The sequence below is a fragment of the Genypterus blacodes genome, unplaced genomic scaffold, assembly GCF_046128005.1.
Source record: "Genypterus blacodes isolate CSIRO-AG114 ecotype Tasmania unplaced genomic scaffold, CSIRO-AGI_Gbla_v1 ptg000121l_1, whole genome shotgun sequence".
Lineage (NCBI taxonomy): Eukaryota > Metazoa > Chordata > Actinopteri > Ophidiiformes > Ophidiidae > Genypterus > Genypterus blacodes.
The window spans coordinates 122,374-140,766 of NW_027466924.1; the positions used below are offsets into that span (position 1 = coordinate 122,374).

General features: G+C 48.0%; 1 protein-coding gene across 3 annotated transcripts; it reads right to left on the bottom strand.

Annotated features, from left to right (window-relative positions):
* Positions 1–7,757: 7,757 nt before the first annotated feature.
* LOC143010206 (GTP-binding protein 1-like) lies at positions 7,758–16,589 on the bottom strand. Of its 3 annotated transcripts, XM_076162417.1 has the most exons (15): positions 16,486–16,589; positions 16,081–16,258; positions 15,588–15,699; positions 13,191–13,371; positions 12,859–13,042; positions 12,607–12,771; positions 12,146–12,269; positions 11,887–12,001; positions 11,584–11,728; positions 11,000–11,182; positions 10,762–10,897; positions 10,426–10,604; positions 10,175–10,333; positions 9,824–9,874; positions 7,758–9,315 (listed from the first exon to the last, which is right to left on the bottom strand). In XM_076162417.1, exons 2-15 carry the CDS (start codon positions 16,246–16,248, stop codon positions 9,202–9,204), a joined length of 2,016 nt encoding a protein of 671 aa, XP_076018532.1. In that variant the 5' UTR covers positions 16,249–16,258; positions 16,486–16,589; the 3' UTR covers positions 7,758–9,201. The 3 variants fall into 3 exon arrangements, with proteins under 3 accessions (XP_076018532.1, XP_076018531.1, XP_076018533.1); XM_076162416.1 differs by having other exon boundaries at positions 16,081–16,569; XM_076162418.1 differs by lacking the exon at positions 9,824–9,874 and having other exon boundaries at positions 16,081–16,569.
* Between the last annotated feature and the right edge of the window lie 1,804 nt (positions 16,590–18,393).

The following is an 18,393-nucleotide window of genomic DNA, read 5'->3' on the forward strand; positions in this document are numbered from 1 at the left end:
TTGTGTTGTTGGTTATTTATCTGCTGGGGAAATTCCATCCAGACCAGATCCCTCTTCACATTGTTCTTTCTTGTTGTTGGAGCCAATGTTTGCTCTACACTAACGTACAACTGTGTTTAACCTGTAACCCCAGTATGTCTCCATGGATCTCTATCCTATAGTGACTCACAGGGGCCTTCCACACTTGTGAGAAGTCGGTGCTGTGTGTCTGCTCACTCGCCGCTCGTTGCTCTCCAGTGCAGCGTCTGTCCGTGTGTCTGTCTGTCTGTCTGTCTGTCTGTCTGTCTGTGCCTGGGACACTTCAGACCCCCGTGCTCATTTTTCTGAAAGCCACAAGGGCTGGAATAAAAGGTGTAAAGGTTCATCCCTCTGTTATTATTAAACGCTTGTGGATGGTGGACTTCTCCATCCAGAACCTCAAAAACAAACGGAATTACCGCAATATTTCTCCCACATGTGACATTTATTGTTGATGGCCCCGTGTTGCTTGGGTCGTTACGTTGTGTGTGGCGGCAGCTCTCTGTGATCTCCTCCTAATTTGATGTCTTTTTGCCCTGGAGAGCTCGATCTCAGAATGTTCCCTCTGACACACGCTGTTAGCTTCCAGCCTGATAATGACACCCAGGTTTCTGAGTCTCTGCATCCATGAGTCTCTGCGTCTCTCTGTCTCTTCTTCTTTGTGTGTCTGTGTCTCTGTGTCTCTGCGTCTCTGTGTCTCTGTGTCTCTGCGTTTCTGCGTTTCTGCGTTTCTGCGTCTCTGCGTCTCTGTCTCTCTGTCTCTCTGTCTCTCTGTCTCTGTATCTCTGCGTCCCTACTCTGTGCCTCTGCGCCATTTTTCCTGGAACAGAAACCACTGAGCACACACACACACACACACACGCACGGTGCAACACAGAAACACCTAGACTTTTAAATTGTTTTGGTGCTGTGCATGTTTCCTCTCACACTCCCAGGAGGATTTGGTTATGAGGTGCAGACACAAAGCGATACGGACACACACACACACACACACACACACACACACAATGCCTTACTTAAGCAGCTTCCAAACAGAGGGTTGGTCTGTAAAGGCAAAATGTGTGTGGGTGGAAAAAATTCACCTCAGTCTCATTTAAAGAAGGTGCTCATGTGAGAGAGAGAGGGGGGAGAGAGAGACAGAGACAGAGAGACAGACAGAGACAGAGAGGGGGGAGAGAGAGACAGAGACAGAGAGACAGAGAGAGACAGACAGAGACAGAGGGGGAGAGAGAGAGAGAGAGAGAGAGAGAGGGAGCACAATACAGAGCAGTGGTATTAGTGAGGGTCTCTCTGGTTCTGGGACCTATGATGTCGGGGGGCAGTGTGTGTGTGTGTGAGGCCAACCAGATGCCAGCAACCCAGGATTAATGAAATCCAAAAGTACTCAATCAGCTGAAAGAGTTTGGTGCAGAATTTGCCGAACAAAATGTTTTGAGCGAAGGCGGGATCCATCAAGGATGAGGTCGCTCCTTAGGCCCCCCCCCCCACACACACACACACACACACACACACACACACTGACACACACACACACACACACACACAGACACACACACACACACACACACACACACACACACACAGACACACACACACACACACACGCACACACACACACACACACACAGACACACACACACACACACACACACACACTGACATCACCGGGCCTGTTTGGTCATGCATGATTTTGTGTGATAAGATGACTCTGGTGCAGGATCAAAGTCTTTATTATGCTTTATAGAAGAATTTGACTTCTCTGTCAGACAGGAAGCTCTCTCTTCCATTCTCTCTCTCTGGCCCTTCACTTTGGACTTCTTCCCGTCTGACAAAGGTAAACACATTTTCCACCCCACCCCTCCTTTCACCTCCAGGCTGCATCCTGCTGTTTGTCCTCGTCCTCTTCCCGGCCCCGGCATCAATAATTCACCGTCCCCTGCAGAGACGAGCGCCTGATGGACTGATTAAACACGAGTGGGAAACACGGAGAGACGCAGAGGTGAGAGAGTAACACGGTAACGAGGAAGATGACTCAAGAGTGTGGAACTTTGAAATGCAACACATGTAGATGAAGACATTTGTGTAGGTCTGAGCTTTCATGCGGTGGAGTTTCCAGACTCAGGATCCAGACCCGGGCTGAAATGCATTTCATCTGGATCGGCATCATTTAACTGCAACCTGATAGATGTGTGTGTGTTTACTCAGCGTCAGGCCCCGGGCGTGTTGTTAAAGGTGTTGGAGGTCATGTTGAAAAAGCCAAATGCTGGTTCGGGACCACACAGGGAATGAGGGCAGGACGGCAGGATGTGTGTGTCGTGCTTGAGGGAGGCACAGCTTCATCACGTGTCCAATGCGAGATTCCACTTCTGATGACGCTCTCATTTACAAGCTACGTTCATTTTTATCCCTTCCTAGTTGGAAAATCCAAGAAATTTAATTCCTGGAGGAAATCTGTAAAAATCTATTCTGAATCTTCAAGGGGAAGAGAACCATTTGTTTTCTAATGCTACAAACTCTCAGAAAGAGGAGAGAGATTGAAAATGATTATTGGTAATTGTTCCATGTCAGGTTGATGTTCGTCAAATCCAATGAAAAGTGAAATTAGATTTGAAAAAAATACTTTTACAGAGACAGATAAACACACACACACACACACACACACACACACACACACACACACACACACGCTCTGTCATCTGCTCAGTGTTCCTTTATCGCCTATTTTATGACAGATTCAGTTTTTCACACACCCATAAATAAATGGAGACCCTCAGACCCTTTGGCTGAATTCATTCCATTTCCTGTTAATATGACACTAATTTATCTGCAGCCTGAGGCTTTGGCAGGAATCATTGGTGACGCCTCACACTCCTACAAAAGGGGCTCCGCAGTGTGTGTGTGTGTGTGTGTGTGTGTGTGTGTGTGTGTGATTTGAGGTTTGTGGGATGGAAAGTAGGATGTTTTATCACCCACTGTAAGTCGATGGTGATGCATTTCATATAATTTAAAAGTGGGATGTTGGGGTGTGTTTGTGTTTGTGTGTGTGTGTGTGTGCGCTGTTGAAGTATTAACCGTCAGTGTTAAATTTGAGAAGCGAGGGGAAGACATCATGAAAACATAACTTTTTATCACCCGACCTGCTTTCACGGCACCAAAGATAAATATTAATTCTTCCTCGTCGCCGCCAAAGCTCTCAGGCTGGTGCCATGTTTCAAAACGCCAAATGGAGACACCCCTGCAGTCAAGCTCCAGTAAATGAGACTCCCCTGCCTTTCACAGCAACATGGGGAGTCGCTTCCTCAACCGTCAGCCCTATTCCCTGGTCGGTGGGCGGAGTTTCAGGGATTTTCTCTGTCCGTACTCGTCTTCGCTGTCATAACCTGTAAATAAGTTGGCAGAATACGTGAAGTGAACTGTATTTATGGTAAATGTACTTCTATGGTACCTTTCTAGTCCAGACGTGCGTTACAATGCCTTTCATTCACACAACGATGGCGAGGCAAAGGCGCCAAAGCTGCTCAACACTCCGGCACTTAGGGATTCAGTGCCTTGCTCAATGACACTTTGACTCGGGCTCCTCCAGGGATTCTAACGGACACGGATTCAGAGTACATTTGCTAGTTGTTGTATAACTTTATGCATCTTTATAACTGTAAAAGTAAATGAAGTAGTAAAGTAAAGTATACTGAAGTTATCCCTGTGATTATGAAGTATAATGAACTAATAAACACTTTGAAAGCCACTCCAGACATTAAAATGTAGAACCCAAGAGAATGAAAGTGGGCTTCTTCACTACACATCAAATTACATTTAGGCAGTTGGGAACAATATTCATTAGTGCATTGTGTAGTATAAAGTCACTTAAACATGCATCATAATGAGCTCAGTGCGCACTAATGAGCATTATAAAGTCAAAGTGTGTATGGAATGCTCTTCAAACAGCAATGTGGAGCGCAGCACAGCAGGCACACTAACAGAAACGCTCTTTCTCCATTACTCTGCCTTTCTCTCTCTCCCTGGAAAGCTTTGGACCAAAACAATCCAGTCCCGAGATCGACCTCTAGGTTGTTCGTCTCCGGGATGGGTCAATGTCCGAAACCAATCAAAATCCTGATCTCTGTCGCTCACCATGTTTAGAATCCTTTTCCATGCTCCGGTCACAGCCAGATGATGATGCAACCCAGGCTCAGTCCTGGTAAGGGTAAGCAGTGAGACACACAGTATCTGTCTGTCTGATCACTGTCAGCGGCGTCTGAGTTCTCGTTAAGCCTGCGAGGAGTGTGTGAAGGACTTTCTGACGCTTGGCCACAGGATGACATCATTTACCTGGTGTGTCCCACTCTGGACACACACACTGTCACTCAAGTTGCTACAATGAGGCCACACACACACACACACACACACGCACACACACACAGGTTGTTATTTGGGAGCAGAACCCTGGACATAAACAAGACTTCCACAGTATCTGATCATATATTTGTTTAGTTGGATTCTGTGTAACAAAACTTTATGGCACAACTCTGTGAGTCGGTTTGTTTAAGTTATTTATAAATAATACAAGTGTGTTATGAGGAAGCGGTTATGAAACATTTGGGAAATTGTTTTTATACACAGAGGGGAAGAAAAGAAGAAAAAGGTAGTGAGAGCTAAGGAGGCGAAGGAAGCAAAGGAAGCAAAGCAACGGCGACAGAACCCAGTGATGAAGACATGACAGTGTGACCCATCAGTGCTGTCGGTGCCATGACATCATAGGTGCCAGTAATGCTGCCACCTGCTGGACATTCTGAAAGCTGCAGTGAAAGACTTTTCTGTCATCAGCTCAACATTTTTGTCTGCAGCTTGTAGAGAGTCGTGTATCACTGTGTGTGTGTGTGTGTGTGTGTGTGTGTGTGTTCAATGTGTGTTTAAAAGCTGTGTTTCATAGACCTGTCAACATAATTATGGATGATGCGTGCGTGCGTTTGCGTGTGTGCGTGTGTGTGTGTGTGTGTGTACACTTGACCAGTTTGTCCCAGTCAGCAGTCTTCATCACAGGATGTGTGTGTGTGTGTACTTGACTGTTCTCCACTCCTTCATATCTGCACTTGTGGAGACACTTCATCAGTTTGTCAGTGATTGGTGGAGTTCTTAGCTGGTTGATTGATCAAAGAATCAATCCTGCATATCAAATGATTCAACTATGAGCCAAACTATCTTCCAGCTGTTTGCCCCCTGATGTCATTAGAAACAGTTGATTCCCTTCTGTGTCAGAATGCAGTCAGAGTTCTTTCATAAAGGCCAAATGTGATTTAAAGATTGATCTCTGCAGGCGGTCAACCTCTCTAACACATGACATGAACAGGACCAATCAATCAGGCTAACTGTGCTGCATTTGTGTCGTCTGTTGGTTGGAAACAACACACACTACAAGTTCCCCTACACACACCGTCATTGGCCAAACCTCATTTACAGAACAGCAGGCTCGTCACGTCAAATGTCTCTGTGCCTAATCTCCTCTAAAAGGAGACGCGGTCACACAGAGCTCATGAAGCTTCCACTGCCTTCATGCTTCACAAACACTAAAGGAATAGAGGGACGTGTCACTTTGATAGAGGCTGAAACGCCGCGGGATCTTTACCCAAACGTGACGTCACAGTCCATAAGATGTTAGCTAACATGAGCAATTCAGACGGGACTGAAATGGCAGCGGCGCTCGGCTAATTATAACATCACCTCTCCTCATGTCAACCTTATCCCGTCCCAACAGGGCTCACGTCTCAGCTCGTCCAGAGAGTCTATGCTCGTCATCTCTGTCAGAATACTTTTAAAGATGAAATCTTAGCACAGAGCCGCTGCGTCCATGCCAGAGTTGGTGAAAGTTGTAGATAGTGGGACGGTGGAATGAGAAGAGAGAGAGGAATGTGATTGGACCCGGACTAAAACTCATTTAATGGCTGTAAAGGTTGTGGTAATAAAAGTTCATTAGTCTTTTTGTCCTCCGCCATATTGCAGGAGAAGCAAAATGACACCGGTCAGAATGTTATCAAAGTTTTCTTAGGGTCACAGGAAGCAGAAGCTGCTGGTTAGACGACTCGCCATGTAAACTCCATGCTGCGTGTTAGGTTGTGTTGGACACACAGACACACACACACACACAGACACAGACACACACACACACACACACACACACACACACACACACACACACACACACACACACACACACAGACTGCGGAGCCCCTTTGGTAGGAGTGTGAGGCGTCACCAATGATTCCTGCCCGTTCTTTCAGTTTCATCCTCTGTCCTCCGTGCCCCAGCTCAGGATTGGTTGGTGGAAGGACTCCGACTAGCCATCTTTTGGACACGGGCCTGCTTCTTTGACCTCGTGGCCACAGCTCCCACTTCCTGCCCACTGGCTGGCTGTGGCGTATTCACTGAATGACTCGCTACAGTCAAGCTAACCGTTGCGGTGGTTGTTAGCTTGACGGATCGTATCGTTGTGGCTTGAAGCTTTAATGAAACAGTGATCTCAAAGGTAAAAGGTTGTGTTTTAGTCATAAGTTGTAGGAGCCCAGTCAGAGACACGCAGACTTCATCAGTGTGGTTTAAGAGGACGACTCAACCTGGAGCCTTCACAGGTAAATATTGGTCACATTGGCTAAACTGAAACTCAACTTCAAATCCTTGTTATAATATTTCATTAGTAACGATCAGCTCCAAAGGTTTGCTTCGGGGCTTTGTGTGCCGCTCTGTCTCCTCATTCCTATCCAGTGGATGTGTGTGCTGTGCCACAGCGCCACTCGGTGGACGGTCCTGGTTACGGACTTTAAATCAGGGAACCTGGAAGTCCCTTTGATGATCTGTTTGTTTATAGCAATCATTTATTGAGTGGCACCGGTGCTAAGTCTCTGATTCTCTATTTTCTTGTTTATCTCTTAATCTCAAATGAGGTTTTAAGGAAATCTGCCCCGCCGATCAAACCTTTCCTCTTAATCCCTGTGCAGGTGGGCTCAGAACTCAGAACACGTGGTTTGGGTCAGGGGTCACCGATCTCCTGTCACTGAGCGGTGCTGCCTGATGGAATCAAGAACGATCTACCAATGAAAGTGGAGACTCTTTGGCTGTGGCAGCTTCTTCTGTCAACATCAGGCCACAAGTGTTTGAGAGTGAAGTGGCAGCGGCGTCAGGAAGCTGAGGGAGGGGGGGATTCCAGCGTGTGGAGGAGGAAGACGGTGAAGATGAAGGACACCAGAGGGAGGACTGTGGGTGGGCAGGACGAGCAGAGACAGTTGGAGCTGAATCAGGGGGACGCTGGGCCAAAAGCAGAAGCTGCTAATGAAACGTTGTAAATACAACTGACAACTTCCCTCTCCTTCGCTTTCTGTCCGTCCTCCTCTCCCTCAATCGTTTTGTCTGCGTTTCTCTCTCTCATGGAAATGTGGCAGACCCTCAGGATAGATGGCTTGAGACCAGAGGCTTTAGGCACACAGACTTAAGCAACAATGACACCTGCTGGCCTAAAGAGAGAGTGTCAGCTCAGCAACAAGCTGAGTCAGCTGTTCAAAGCAAACACAATCAAGTCATCGCCTCCTTTCTCCTTTCTATCAGTTTTCTAATCTCCTTTCCTTTTTCTTGTTTCCTATTCTCTCGTTCTTTTTCTTCTTCTTCACCTCTCTCAGCCTCAGCCTGCTGTGTGTCGCACAGACTCAGGCTCAGTCATCATTCACCTTCAATCAGCTTCGTTCAGTCACAATCAGTGTTTTGTTTTTCTAGAACATCTTTATTTAAAAGGATTTACAACACAAACTGGCACCACTTCATTTAGATGGCATCACGCTTTCATCCACAGTTCTTCTGCACAATCTGCACTTTGTACAAACACACACACACACACATACACACACACACACACAAAGATGTATCTGTTCAGAAATAAAGCCATGCACTTTTGGGATGTTTCAAGGAGAAAACAGTGTGTGTGTGTGTGTGCCGGTGTGTGTGTGTGTTACTCGCCGTTGCTGCTGTCTTTCCTTCACCCCTCTCCCCCGAGGCCGAAAGCAACCGGCTCACAATCAGAATCTGTCAAATATGAGAGCAGGCGGCTCGCAGGAGACGTGGATGAACCGGCGATGTAACGGCAAAGGTCGGGCCGTTTCCCCGCCTGGTGTTTGGACGTACGGACAGTGTGTGAGCTTATCAGAGGTGTGCTTGTTGTACGCAGTGGTTTGCTGTGTTTGGGTCATTTGCCGACACCGTCATCATCTTGTTTAAGTAACGTAAACGAACGCTGAGGCAACACCGGCGGCCGACTGTACTGGAGCGGAGCCGATCTCTTACAAGTATTTAGACTGATGGGAGGAAGAGTTTGTAGAGCGCTGGCTGTGTATTCTCCTCTCCCTGCTCCTTCTGAATCCAGATCCTACTACAGGATGACACGAGTAACATCACATGGCTGGGATGAGAGACTTCTCGCTCTTCATCTAGGAGGAAGACTTCTCGTGACGCCAGATTAAAAAGTCCCGGAAACCAAAAAAACTCCTGTCACTTTAAGAAAAGCCAGCATCCTTAGTAACTAAATGTAAATAACGCTCATCAAACCTTCCAGGCTGGACGTCAAAGATTACCCAGCATGCAGCGGGGGTGTGACTGCCTGACCTGTGCCAGAAGTAAACGCCGGTTAGACGCAGAGGAGCAAACTTAAAGACGCTCAGGCTCCAAAAGCTCCACGAGTTCCCTTTTTCAATTCAATCAAATTCAAGCAGAAACATTTCATTTAAAATCTTTGCTGGTTTTTTAGTACTGGAGACACAAAAGCTCCTTATAAGGACACCAGGGACGAGCTGCACCGGTGAAACTAGAGTTAAAGATGTAGAGTGGAGGAAAAGGAAATGAGAAAGCAAGGCAGAAGAAGAAGAAGAAGAAGGGGCAAACACTGAGGGAAGGAAAGTGATCCGTGCCTCAAGACGGCTGCAGACTGAAACTCTCACGCCTTCACTTTCACCACAACAACAACAACAACAACAACACGCAAACCAGGTCAACACTCTCACTCACTAAATAAGTCAACTCTCTTATCATGTCTGAACCTCTTGATCACGTCTCAGTCTTTCTGTGAGGCCACCAGAGGGCGCCGCCATCCCTCTCCTTCCCCGTGGCAGAGATGATGAAGAGGAAGAGGAAGAGGAAGGTGGAGGTGGAGCTTCAGGCCGTGCCGGCTCCTCCGGCTGACACGGGCGTGGAGATGGCGGGGGTGTTGAGGCCTTTCCCCCGGTGCCTCTGGCCTCCTCTCCTGCGCCCGCCGCCTCCCGACTTCAGCTGCAGACACACAAACGCCACCGTCACAACTGGACACAAACGCACAAACCCCACCCCGAGTCCTGAGACTGGCAGACACGTTTCTCACTCCGGTCTTAGACCAGAGAAGACGGGGGAGGGGGGCTGCACAGTTTCACAAGCTGAGAATTTGACCTTACAGTGAGGAAATAGGACACACACACACACACACACACACACACACACACACACACACACACACACACACACACACACACACACACACACACACACACACACACACACACACACACACACACACACACACACACACACACACAGTCTTTAAAGGGAGCGTATGGTACATCCATGTTCATACGTTCATTTCTTAAAGGATCCATTTTCACATTGGTCCAATCCGCCCTGTCACTGCCATGCACACTGAGTGGCACTTTGGCCTGATATGTCTCCTTCACCAGGCACCGGGTCCAGCTGAAGCATGCACTCAGAGGTAGAGACCTTCAAGCTTCCAGCCTGGAGAAGCCTTTACCTTGTTTTCTTTGTCGTCGTCTTTACTCAGTGCCGCCTCCTCTGCCACTGTCTGATGCAGCGAGGCGAGACAGGGAGGAAGCAGAGAGACAGGGGGGGGGGGCAAACAAAGAGATGGGAGGAGGAAGAGTCGGAACAAAAAAGAATAAGAAGACGGGAGGATGAACACTCGAACAGAGCGGATGAGGGAAGAGAGAGTGAAAGAGAAATTAGCAGGCGGGAGAAGCGGCGCTGCAAACGGACGGAATCAAATCTGTGCTACAAATAAACACGTTGTGTGTGTGTGTATACACACTTAAGCACAGGTGGAGGTCAGATACTCGGCGTGTTTACATTTCCTCCACACACTCACCGGTAGCTGCCCTGAGTTGGGACTGGTCGGCCGCGGCGTTGAGCCGGCCTCGTCGCTGGCGGCGGCGGCAGCAGCGGCGCCCTCTTTGAAGAGCTTTTTGCTGGCTAGCATCTTGGCCTGCTGGGCCTTCACCGCCTGGGTGTTCACTGACTGGAGCAGCTGAAACAGGAAGAGGAAACAGACCCGACGTGGAGTTCAGATGGGATAAGAGAACGACGAGGCGTTTCACAGTGGATCAGACTTTGCGTTACCTTGGTGATGGTGCCCACAGCTTTGGTGCGGCCCTCCCTGAACACCAGCTTCTGCTCACAGTGCAGGTACTCTGGGGTCTTGATGAAGCGGAAATGGACCGAGGCCTTGTCCCCCGTCCGTAGACAGTCTTTGTTCATGGTCAGGATGGTGGCCGTCTGACGGATGCTCCCACAGTGCACTGGGGGGGAGAGAGAGAGAGGGAGGCAGAGAGAGCGAGAGAGTGAGACTTGTTTGGTCCGTTCTTCATCCCTACAGAGAAGCTCATCCTCTGCATGTAGCCCGGTGCAGCACAGAGGACCTTGCTGAAGGGCAGTGGCAGGGGCGTTACCACTCACCCATGGCCTGGTATCTTGGTGATATGGTGGTGGGGTGATGCAGGACCAAGATCTCAGCCTCAAACTCCCAGGTGGCCTGAGGCAGTAACTTAGGGGAGACCATCACCATGCCCTTCCTGATGGACGAGCGTTTGATCTGGCGGCAAACACAAAGGATGAGTGTTCATGAGTTCCTTCCCTGTTTCAGTGACAGACAGAGGGGACGGAGAGCAGACACACTGGTTATTGTGGCTCAAACCTTTTTGAGGGCGAAGGACGCCGTCTGTCCGCCTCGCACCTCTCTGACGGGCATCCTCTTGCGGTGGATGGACTTGACGGCGATGGGGATGAAGGTGCCCAGGGGGTCCGGGCCCAAGAGCAACGTGTCGTTGAGCCGGATCAAACCGCGTAACGTCGTCCCCGACACTACCGTGCCAACACCCTGCAGAGAGAGAGAGAGAGAGAGAGAGAGAGAGAGAGAGAGAGAGAGAGAGAGAGAGAGAGAGAGAGAGAGAGAGAGAGAGAGAGAGAGAGAGAGAGAGAGATTGACACCACGGGAACTTTGAAAGTGACTGAGTCGATGGATCAGCGTGACAGGAAGCTGGACTTGGAGGTCAGACCACCGACCAGGCTGAACTGCATTATTTAAAGACTCGGTATGAGTGACAACAACAACAACAACAACAACAGGCCAAAGAGACAGGCGGCAAGAGTGAACAAACCTACAGCAGAATGTTTAAGCCAAAGAGTGTGTAAGAGTGTGTGTGTGTGTGTGTGTGTGTGTGTGTGTGTGTGTGTGCGTGCATGCGTGTGCGAGTGCGTGTGCGCGTGTGCATGTAGTACCGGCACGGAGTACGTGTCGTCTATCTGGAACTCTGCGGGCTCTTCGTTGTTGAAGGTGGTCCGGGAGGAGAGGAGGTTCAGGAACATTTTCAGCAGGTCCATGTTCTCCCCTGTGACGTTGGAGATCTGGAAGATTGGACACATCCTGTGTGGAGGAAGAGGAGGGAAGGTAGTAAGAGCTCAGATGACACAGATGTCAGAGTGATAAGACGCCCCGGTTGTGATTCATGACTCTGTTTACGTCTCATTTCCTCGCCACGTTCATGCTTTCTTTGCTTTCTTTCCATTTCTCCCTCTGCCTACCTCTCAGAGCTGAAGTTGGAGGCCGTGACAATGACGTCATCCTTGTTCTGCACCAACACTGGGATTTTCCTGCAGCCTGGTGACTTCAATAACCTCTGCAATAATTTTAGCGTCTCTGTAAACACACACACACACACAAAATAAACAGCGTTACAGATTTGGGGGAACAAAGCGTTGGCTCTCACTAAGCCTGGGCACACACATTGAACGTCAACACACAATGACTTGGCTGTGGGAAGTACACACTGCGTCCCTTCACCTTGGAGGATGTTGGCTGGACACATGTCTATCTTGGTCACCACCACAAACACCGGCACATTGAGGGCCAGGGCCAGGCCAAGATGCTCTTTGGTCATGCCAACGATGCCGGCGTTACTGCCAACCTGAGGGCCGAGAGAGAGCAGGAGGAGCTTTAGGTTCAGAGCAAACACACACACACACCTGAATATTTGCCTTGGGTCTCTTGTTCAGTTTTTAAATACACAGACACACACTGGCTGGCTGGCTGGCGCGCGCGCGCTCACACACACACACACACACACACACACACACACACACACACACACACACACACACACACACACACACACACACACACACACACACACACACACACACACACACACACACACACACACACACACACACACACACACACACACACACACACACACACACACACACACACACACACACACACACACCTCTGCTTTCTCTCACCATGAGCATGCAGAAGTCGGGCAGGTGTCCCGTCATGCCGAACACGGTGGTCTTCAGGTACTTCTCGTGGCCGGCCAGGTCAATGAACGTGATGACCTTGGAGGATTTCTCGCAGATCTTGGTCCAGTCCAGGCCTCCGCCGTGGCTGTCTGGCCTGTTCACCACCTGGACAGCAGGGAACCATAGCAAATTACACACAACCTACCTCCTCCACGGTGCCGAGCCCGATGTGCACCCGGCAGCAGCCCTCACCTGGCCCTCCTGGTCAAATCCCAGGATGTCATTGCCGACGCTGCTCGTCCTGCCGCTCTCCATTTCGTGTTTGTGTCTGAAGAGCTTCTGTCGAGCGAAGCCTCTGCCGTTGTCCAGCTCGCCGTGGGTCAAAACCCCGAGCAGGGTGCTCTTCCCTGCATCCACGTTCCCCACAACTGCCACTCTGGAGACAAGGGGAAGGAGGATTTCTGTACATGTTGATTGAGACGTATTTCCTGTTTCAAGGGACCACGATTGAACCTCTACTGGAACGTGATGAGGGGAGGGAAGCTACAGCTAGCCACGCTTACTCACATACTCATTCACTTTACCTGACTTCCAAGAAATCCTCCTCGCCCACGCTCTGGCGGATGAGGTAGTCCCGAATCTTCCCCCCGGTGTCCGTCCTCTCCCTCAAGAAGATAAGGTCCGCCTCTATCTGCTCGCACAGCGCCCTCACTGTGGCCACCGACGCCTCCATGTCTGTGTCATTCAGCCCATAGTCGCTGCCGTCTAACCAGAGTGAGCAGGTGGAGGGGGAAGATGGAGAGGAGGGGGAAATAGAAAGCAAAGGAAGAATAAGTTCAGTTTTAGACCACTTTCATACATCGTTTGTTTTGGCTCCCCTCTTTCTTGTCTTGCAACAGCTGGTACAGTGGAATGACATCATCAAACTAGAACGCTGATGTCATTAGTGTCTCCATGGTTACATTGTCTGGTCACTTCAACATATCCTCACTGGCTGCGGTTGGTTGGCGTCGCCCGTTTGTCCCCTCTGCATGTGGAACAAAGTTCAAGTGGAGAGGCAGGAAACGGGAAACTTGTCAGGTTTGATAGACAGCAGAGGGCTTTCATGCCTCCAAACCTGGTTTCAACACAGGTAATGTGTTATGATGTCGTTCACAAAGATGACATTTCTCATGACGATGATGGGTGTTCTTTTGGAATTTGCAAGAAACATTGATCAGGGGTCCAACAGTTTCTTTATTCATGTGCATAGTGGGAACTTCAGACTGGAGCAGGGCTCTCCAACCCAGTCCCACCGGGGCCCTATCTCCAACCCAGTCCCACCAGGGCCCTATCTCCAACCCAGTCCCACCAGGGCCAGGTGACTGGATCCGGCAGCTGTTTCAATTATACAGGGAAGTATTTTCACTATATTCAACATGGGCTGGCTGGGGTTTGGTTAAGAACAAAGAGGACAAGAACCCATCATAAACATAATAATATAATAATATAAATAATATTATAATAATAATAGTAGAAGGAAATGAGGAATCTAGTCTGCAGTTTGACTTTGTTGACGTTTCTTCATCCACACCTGTAGCAGCTCCTAATGTCAAAACAAAACAGCTCATACTGTATAATGTAATAAACTTTACTTGTAAAGCTCAATATCACATACAAGGACTTTAAAGACGGTAAAGCATAATGTAATAAGTTATAACATGGCAAAAGTGTTTGACTCTAAATGTAGTAAAAACTTGAGTTGAATAATGTAATAAATAAATTCAACACATAGTGTAATGACAGAGAGTATAGAAGAGTATTGTCCCTGTCTATCTTCTGTTATATTAAGTGCACGATGCAAGCATCACATTTATCCAATTCTATTTTAAATGAAGTTTGAAAAGAGCAATTACAAGAATAAATGGAATAAGAATATTTAACCACCAGAAATGCAACAACAGGTATTGAGCTGAACATCCAGGGGGGGCGGAGCAGTCATGATGCTCCTAGTCCTAAACGTGGAGTTCATCTCTCCATTCAATGTCTTTTATTCTGAACCATCCACGATACTCATGGCGAAGCAGCATCCAACCCATCTTCCATCTGGGATTTCTACCAAAGTGCTTTTTGACATGCAACATGAGGCCGCTACCGCGCCCAGCTTCCTCCCTCAGCTGCTCAATGCTGAGACGGCAGTCACAATGCCTTGGAAGTCTCATACATTCCACCAAATCATCTCGGATATATATGGTTGGTGTAAATGGCAGGGTGAGATCTCTGAACAAGGTGGACACTCTGTTGAAAGTGGCCAGCATGCACTTATCATCAGACATGCAGAGCTTGATGATGGTTGATAACACGTTCAGAGGCAAGTTAGGGGTAGCGGCTGTAGGAGGGTTAGGGCCAGCCTCAGAGATAATGTTGGGGCCTGCAGTAGGGCGAGGATGAGCAACGGCATCGGGGTGAGAGTGACGGACAACGTCTTGGCAAGTGTTAGGGGCGGCATCAGGTCCAGTGCTAGGGACGGCATCTGGTCCAGTGCTAGGGACGGCATCTGGTCCAGTGTAAGGGGCGGCATCTGGTCAAGTTTGAGACAGCATTAGGGCCACCATCAGGGATACCCACCTGGTGCCAGCCAGCCAGGAATACTGCTGTGTCAGTCCCTCTGCTGAGCAGGGTAACACGACTCCCTTTCACAAATGCCTTCTGACCTCCAAAAGGCCACAAGGGTCAGACATGTTGCTGTATCAGGCAGAAAATAACTCTGGACTCTTGTTAACAAAGGCCCTTGTGGGGCAAAACCATTTAGCATACAAATGGGCTTAGCTCCCAGTCCAGGAGAGAACCGGTGACATAACACATAGCTTCCCTCAAACTGCTGCAGACACAAGGGAACGGCATCATGTGTGGTCATGTGTATTACATCTTAAGTAAGCCATAAAGCTTCAGGAAAGATGTGATGTCAAGAGCAATGAGATACTTAAGATGTGTCTGCTTACCTGAGCCTCTACCCACTACGTAGATCGTCTCCCCACAGCCTTCTGCTATCTGCTCCTGCAGCTGCAGTAGTAGTGCCTGATACTGTTGTGCTGCGGGGCTCACCAGAACCATCTGAGCGAGGAGAGGCAGCGTTACCAAAACAAGTCATGCTGGTGAATACAGGTGAAGATGACGTTACACCAACAAGTGTAAGTTATTACAGTAAGGTTATGTCAAAGTTATAACCTTAAGATCGACATTTAGATTAAGAATACTCATGAAAACATTTATTCAAGCGGCGCCGTGAGATGCGTCCCGTTTGAAGGCTGGATGGTCTCTGTGGCTGGGAACCTGCCAGCTGGACAGCAACATACGTGTCACTTTCTCCCCTGCTACATTCGCTATGAAATGTTGATGCAACATTGTCTCAATGCATCGATACACACACACACACACACCGGAGTGACCGTAACAACGTCAACATCAATGATTGGTGTTTACAGTCAGGCCTACCTTGCTGCTCGGGTCTATGTGATCCGCGGACTCGCCGTCTGGACCCTCGCCGTCCTCAAAGCCCTCTGCTCCGCGGTCCGGTCCAAACATGTAAGCCGGCACTACGGGCTCGGCTGCTGGCAACGCACCCGGATATAGTGCCGGTTCTGCCGCCGCCGTCGACGCCATTTCTTCAGGACTTCACAAGAAAAAAAAACCTATCCTCAACAATAACACAGACGTGCTGATTGGTTTACTAGCGAATTGTTAGCCACTAGTTAACAATACGTTACCAGATGCTACAGTGGAAACTTTCTTACGGCAAGTACGAGTTTTGTATCTGCACCGTGTAAATTACGTTTCATTTATTGCCATTTGACCGATTAATAAAGCCGAATTTATGTATGTATCCGCATTAAAACATACCAGAATTCCGAAGCTAGCAGAGAAGCTAACTCAGTTGTTTCTACGTGTTAGCTTCGTTTTCGGTGCCCTAACTCGGCGACACGCCCATCATAGAATGAAGACACCGGATAGGCTACAGCGTTAAAGGCCACGCCCAACACGCCGAATTCCCTACTCTCCGCGTGCACGTTAATCCTGAAATTCGGGTCGGGGTGCGCGCGTGAAATGTCGTCACGAGAAACTGTACGGAGAGATCCGGCGCTCCACGCATCCTTGTGTGTGTGTGTGTACAAGTGTACACACACACACACACACACACTGCGAGTCCTTTAGTGCTATTAACTACCTGTTTCTGAAAATAATAATACATACAGGTACATCTCAAAAAATTAGAATATCATGAAAAAGTCCAATATTTTTTGTCACTCATCTCAGAAAGTGAATTCCATATATTATATAGATTAATGACACATAGAGTGAAATATTTCAAGCCTTTATTTCTTCAAATTTTGATTTTGAGCACTTCATGATTCCTTCTGCTGACAAGCTTTATGGAGATGCTGATTTCATTTTCCAGCAGGACTTGGCACCTGCCCACACTGCCAAAGGTACCAAAAGCTGGTTCATTGACCATGGTGTTACTGTGCTTGATTGGCCAGCAAACTTGCCTGACCTGAACCCCATAGAGAATCTATGGGGTATTGTCAAGAGGAAGATGAGAGACACCAGACCCAACAATGCAGATGACCTGAAGGCCGCTATCGAAGCAATCTGGGCTTCCATTACACCTGATCAGTGCCCAAGGCTGATCGCCTCCATGCCACGGCGCATTGATGCAGAAATTCATGCAAAAGGAGGCCCAACCAAGTATTGAGTGCATAGAAATAAACATTCATTCAGAAGCCTGATATTTCTGTTTAAAATATCCTTTTTTGATTGATGTTATGTAATATTCTAATTTTCTGAGACACTGAATTTTGCGTTTCTGTTAGCTGTAAGCATAATAATCAAAATTTCAAGAAATAAAGGCTTGAAATATTTCACTCTATGTGTCATTAATCTATATAATATATGGAATTCACTTTCTGAGATGAGTGACAAAAAATATTGGACTTTTTCATGATATTCTAATTTTTTGAGATGCACCTGTATATGAGATAAGCTGGCATTACATTTGCAACATTGGTGAGTAACATTTGATGGTGTAAATCTGATATCTTGCCATGTTGAAACCCATATTGTGAATACATGAATGTATATGTTTTACAGTCAGTGTTAGTGTTTAATAGAGAAAAGGAATCTTTGCTTACGGTAGTGGGCTGTCACACTTCCTCTTCATCTTCAACGTAGATGTGTCACTTCCTAGGAAAGTCTGGTACACAGCAATTATTCCACACATGATAAGACAACGTCAAATTTCCTTAGTTTCAATCACAAAACACAAAGATACAGAGTCAAACTTACGGTCAGAAGGCTGTGTGGCTTCAAATGTTGCTCAGGCTATACAGCTACTTTAATAACCAATAGTGATGTCATTGACAAAGTGATCCAATTCAACAAATGTGGTCAACATTAATGTCACCAGAAAGTTACAAAAGTGATGTCATTAATCGTGACATCATCTAAGAGATAAAAACGAGGCATCTCGCAGCTCACGTGGCACATCTCTGAAAGTCTGCCCAGGGTGCAGCGCCACCAGCTGATGTTTATGCACGAAGACACCGGAATCAAACTTTTCCAACTTCTGAAAGAGTGGATGAAGACCCAGAAGACAGAGGCCACCGGAAAAAGCTGCAGCAGGTCCTGAGAAACTGCCAACTCAACATGACTGAACCCGAGAAAATGGACCTCACGGACAGCGAGGAGGAGACGGAGGAGGAGGAGGACGACATGTACGAGGTGGAGCAGATCATCGACATGCAAGTGGAG